Source organism: Octopus bimaculoides, chromosome 23 (assembly GCF_001194135.2).
Source record: "Octopus bimaculoides isolate UCB-OBI-ISO-001 chromosome 23, ASM119413v2, whole genome shotgun sequence".
Classification (NCBI taxonomy): domain Eukaryota; kingdom Metazoa; phylum Mollusca; class Cephalopoda; order Octopoda; family Octopodidae; genus Octopus; species Octopus bimaculoides.
Genome location: NC_069003.1, coordinates 27,438,526 through 27,441,106, shown reverse-complemented (window position 1 = coordinate 27,441,106; position 2,581 = coordinate 27,438,526). Strand labels below are relative to the sequence as shown.

General features: G+C 37.7%; 1 protein-coding gene across 1 annotated transcript in view; it reads right to left on the bottom strand.

Moving 5' to 3' along the window:
• LOC106873038 (phenylalanine--tRNA ligase alpha subunit) overlaps positions 1–1,124 on the bottom strand; it is a 13,421-nt gene extending 12,297 nt beyond the window's left edge. The window contains exon 1 of the mRNA XM_014920245.2: positions 949–1,124. Coding sequence (XP_014775731.1) covers positions 949–1,086 — 138 coding nt within the window. The 5' untranslated portion in view covers positions 1,087–1,124. The remainder of the gene's footprint in view (positions 1–948) is intronic.
• Positions 1,125–2,581: the final 1,457 nt, after the last annotated feature.

Below are 2,581 nucleotides of genomic sequence, written 5' to 3'. Positions count from 1 at the left end.
ATGACGACCCGCACGCAGTTAGTTACCTAAATTCAAATGTTGGCATAACAAGCCTAAGACTAACAAGTTGACCACAGGTGTGATCGCAGTCACCAAAGAAATAATACTACCTGCTCATTGACAAAACTGAAAGTGATACACGAAGAAAAAAAATCGTGAATAACCCAGATTTAAATCACACTCGGCCGCTTTAAATAATAAAGGACATAAAAAGACAAAATGGTCCCGGCTGGAACGTCTTTGATCAGGGAAGCAGAAGTATGGTATAATTGAAACACGAAAACAGTAGATCGCACCTGGTTGATAACCTAAGACTACCAGATGAGAACTTGGGGACTACAGAACTGAAACAGCTGTATTGAACAGCCCGGACAGACGAAAGAATACACGTCCAGACTGCGATACGGAATGCGTTGCATGGCACATAGAAAGGCGTGGGTACTGTATACGTAGAACGGTAATTGTTCAGTTTATGCGTCTATAGGTTCCACTTATTAAGCTTAGCCGACTCTCTTTATGGCATAAGTTCTCTTTAACTAAGCCAGAACCCTGGCTAGAGATTGATAAATAAAGTAATTAGCCTTGGGTAATGGACAGGTAGAATTGTCTCAGCATCGGACGAGACGTATTGCGGTATTTGCTCTGGCTCTGCAGAGTTCAAATCCCGTTGTCACCAACTTGGGTTGTAAGTAGATGTAATAACCGGCTTAACCTCACCACCTGGCTCTTGCGTGCCTTTAGATTGGTTCACATTACAGCAAACATTCGGGTCAAGTTTTTCTATTTGAGTATCCCCTCTGTCTTCCCTACAACCAGTGACGGAAAACTTGTAAAGGAGCCTGGATACCGACCCTCTCTCCTCATGTAAGCCATAAATACGATTGCATCATCATTTCATCTCAGAAACAAAACAATAAACTGTGAATATAATAATAAACGTATGTCAACCTCTCCAAGGGCCTGCAAGCTTTTGACAACTCCGACGATTTTCTGATGGTCCACATTCCATTCCTGAGCCAGTTGTAATGTATCCACGGAATCTTTATCATCGATGTAAGACAGCAACGACTGTTGTAAGTCGGACATCGTGATCAACACAAGCCACTGGACTGTAGCCTCGCACTAAACTTCCGCTACAACTTACATTTGCAAATGAAAAATTATTTCAATGATTGTTTATTTTTATTTATTAAAAAAGAAAAAGAAAATAATTTTTAGAATTTATATAATTCAGTTGGTATTGATTGTTTGAATAAATATTAATTTTAGAAATTCTTTTACTTGAATCACGTTGCCGGCGAAAAAGACCGAACTTCCGGTACAATAATCACTTCGACTAAAAAGTAATTATATGTTTAATTCGGAAATAAAAGTATTAGAACTTTTGTTCATTAATTTAATTACTGTTATAGATATTAATTTTATCAGTCATTTTCATAAAATTATATTTAGATTTCAAGAATTATCAAAATACAGAATAATTTTGTTTAACCACTGCGTCAGTCTCGCTAATTACGGTGCATAAGGGAATAAGAATTTTATTAAATAAGTTCCACTTAAGTTACCAGGAATATTCTCCGGAAAGTGTTTCCCTAACTTTCAAAATCTACTTCTTTTCATAATACTATTTTCCGAATGTCATTATAGTTATAAATCTCAGCAATGCACCATTAAATGTGTTTATAGTGAGAAAGTCGGAGTGACAAAGAAACGAGGAAGGTGGTCATGAGATGTGTTAAAAATAACAGCTAAATCGCCCTTAAATCACAATTTGCCTTTTTTTGATTTTACATAATCGTTTGAATTCCTGTATGTTTAACAGAAATTCGCAAAAATTTTCTGGAAATTTCCAAATATAAGTTATGATTATATAGAATGCTTATACCAGAATCCCGTCACTTAATACTATCTGAATCGTTAAAAAAGAAATGATTAGCCATACAGCTGTTCGATATGAACCAAGGATAGCTGGACTGACCTACATAAACGGAGATTTGAGGAGAAACAGTCCATCAAACGAACAGAAAGGTATGCATGGGCACATAGCCTATTGACTGAGAAGATACAAACGTCATTGACAGGCAGAGTAGCCTCCCTTGGACATCCTATAAATACGTCTTACCTAGAACGCTAAGCTTTTGCTGTCCAAGAACAGGAGATGGATACTAAATCAGTACTTCTCCATCGTTTTTTTTTTTTTTATCCCTTTCATTCCTATTTTACTCTCCTGGACCCTCCATAGTCATTCGATGTTTTAAAAAAAGCCATGCTAGAGCTCTGCCTTGAAGATTTTTTTTTAGCTGAATGTATCGACCCCAATACTTATTCTAGCCGTCCCTTTTGTCGAACCGTTAAGTTAAGGAGCGTAAACACACACACACACACACACGACGGGCTTCTTTCAGTTTCCGTCTACCAAATCTACTAATAAGTCCTTGGTCGGCCCGAGGCTATAGCAGAAGATACATTTCAATTACCTACTCTTTACGTTTCATGTACCACCACTTACTACCCCTTCTTCCTGAGCTATTTTTCCTCCTCCTCCCCGCCCCTGACATTTATATTTGTGGAGGCGCATGGT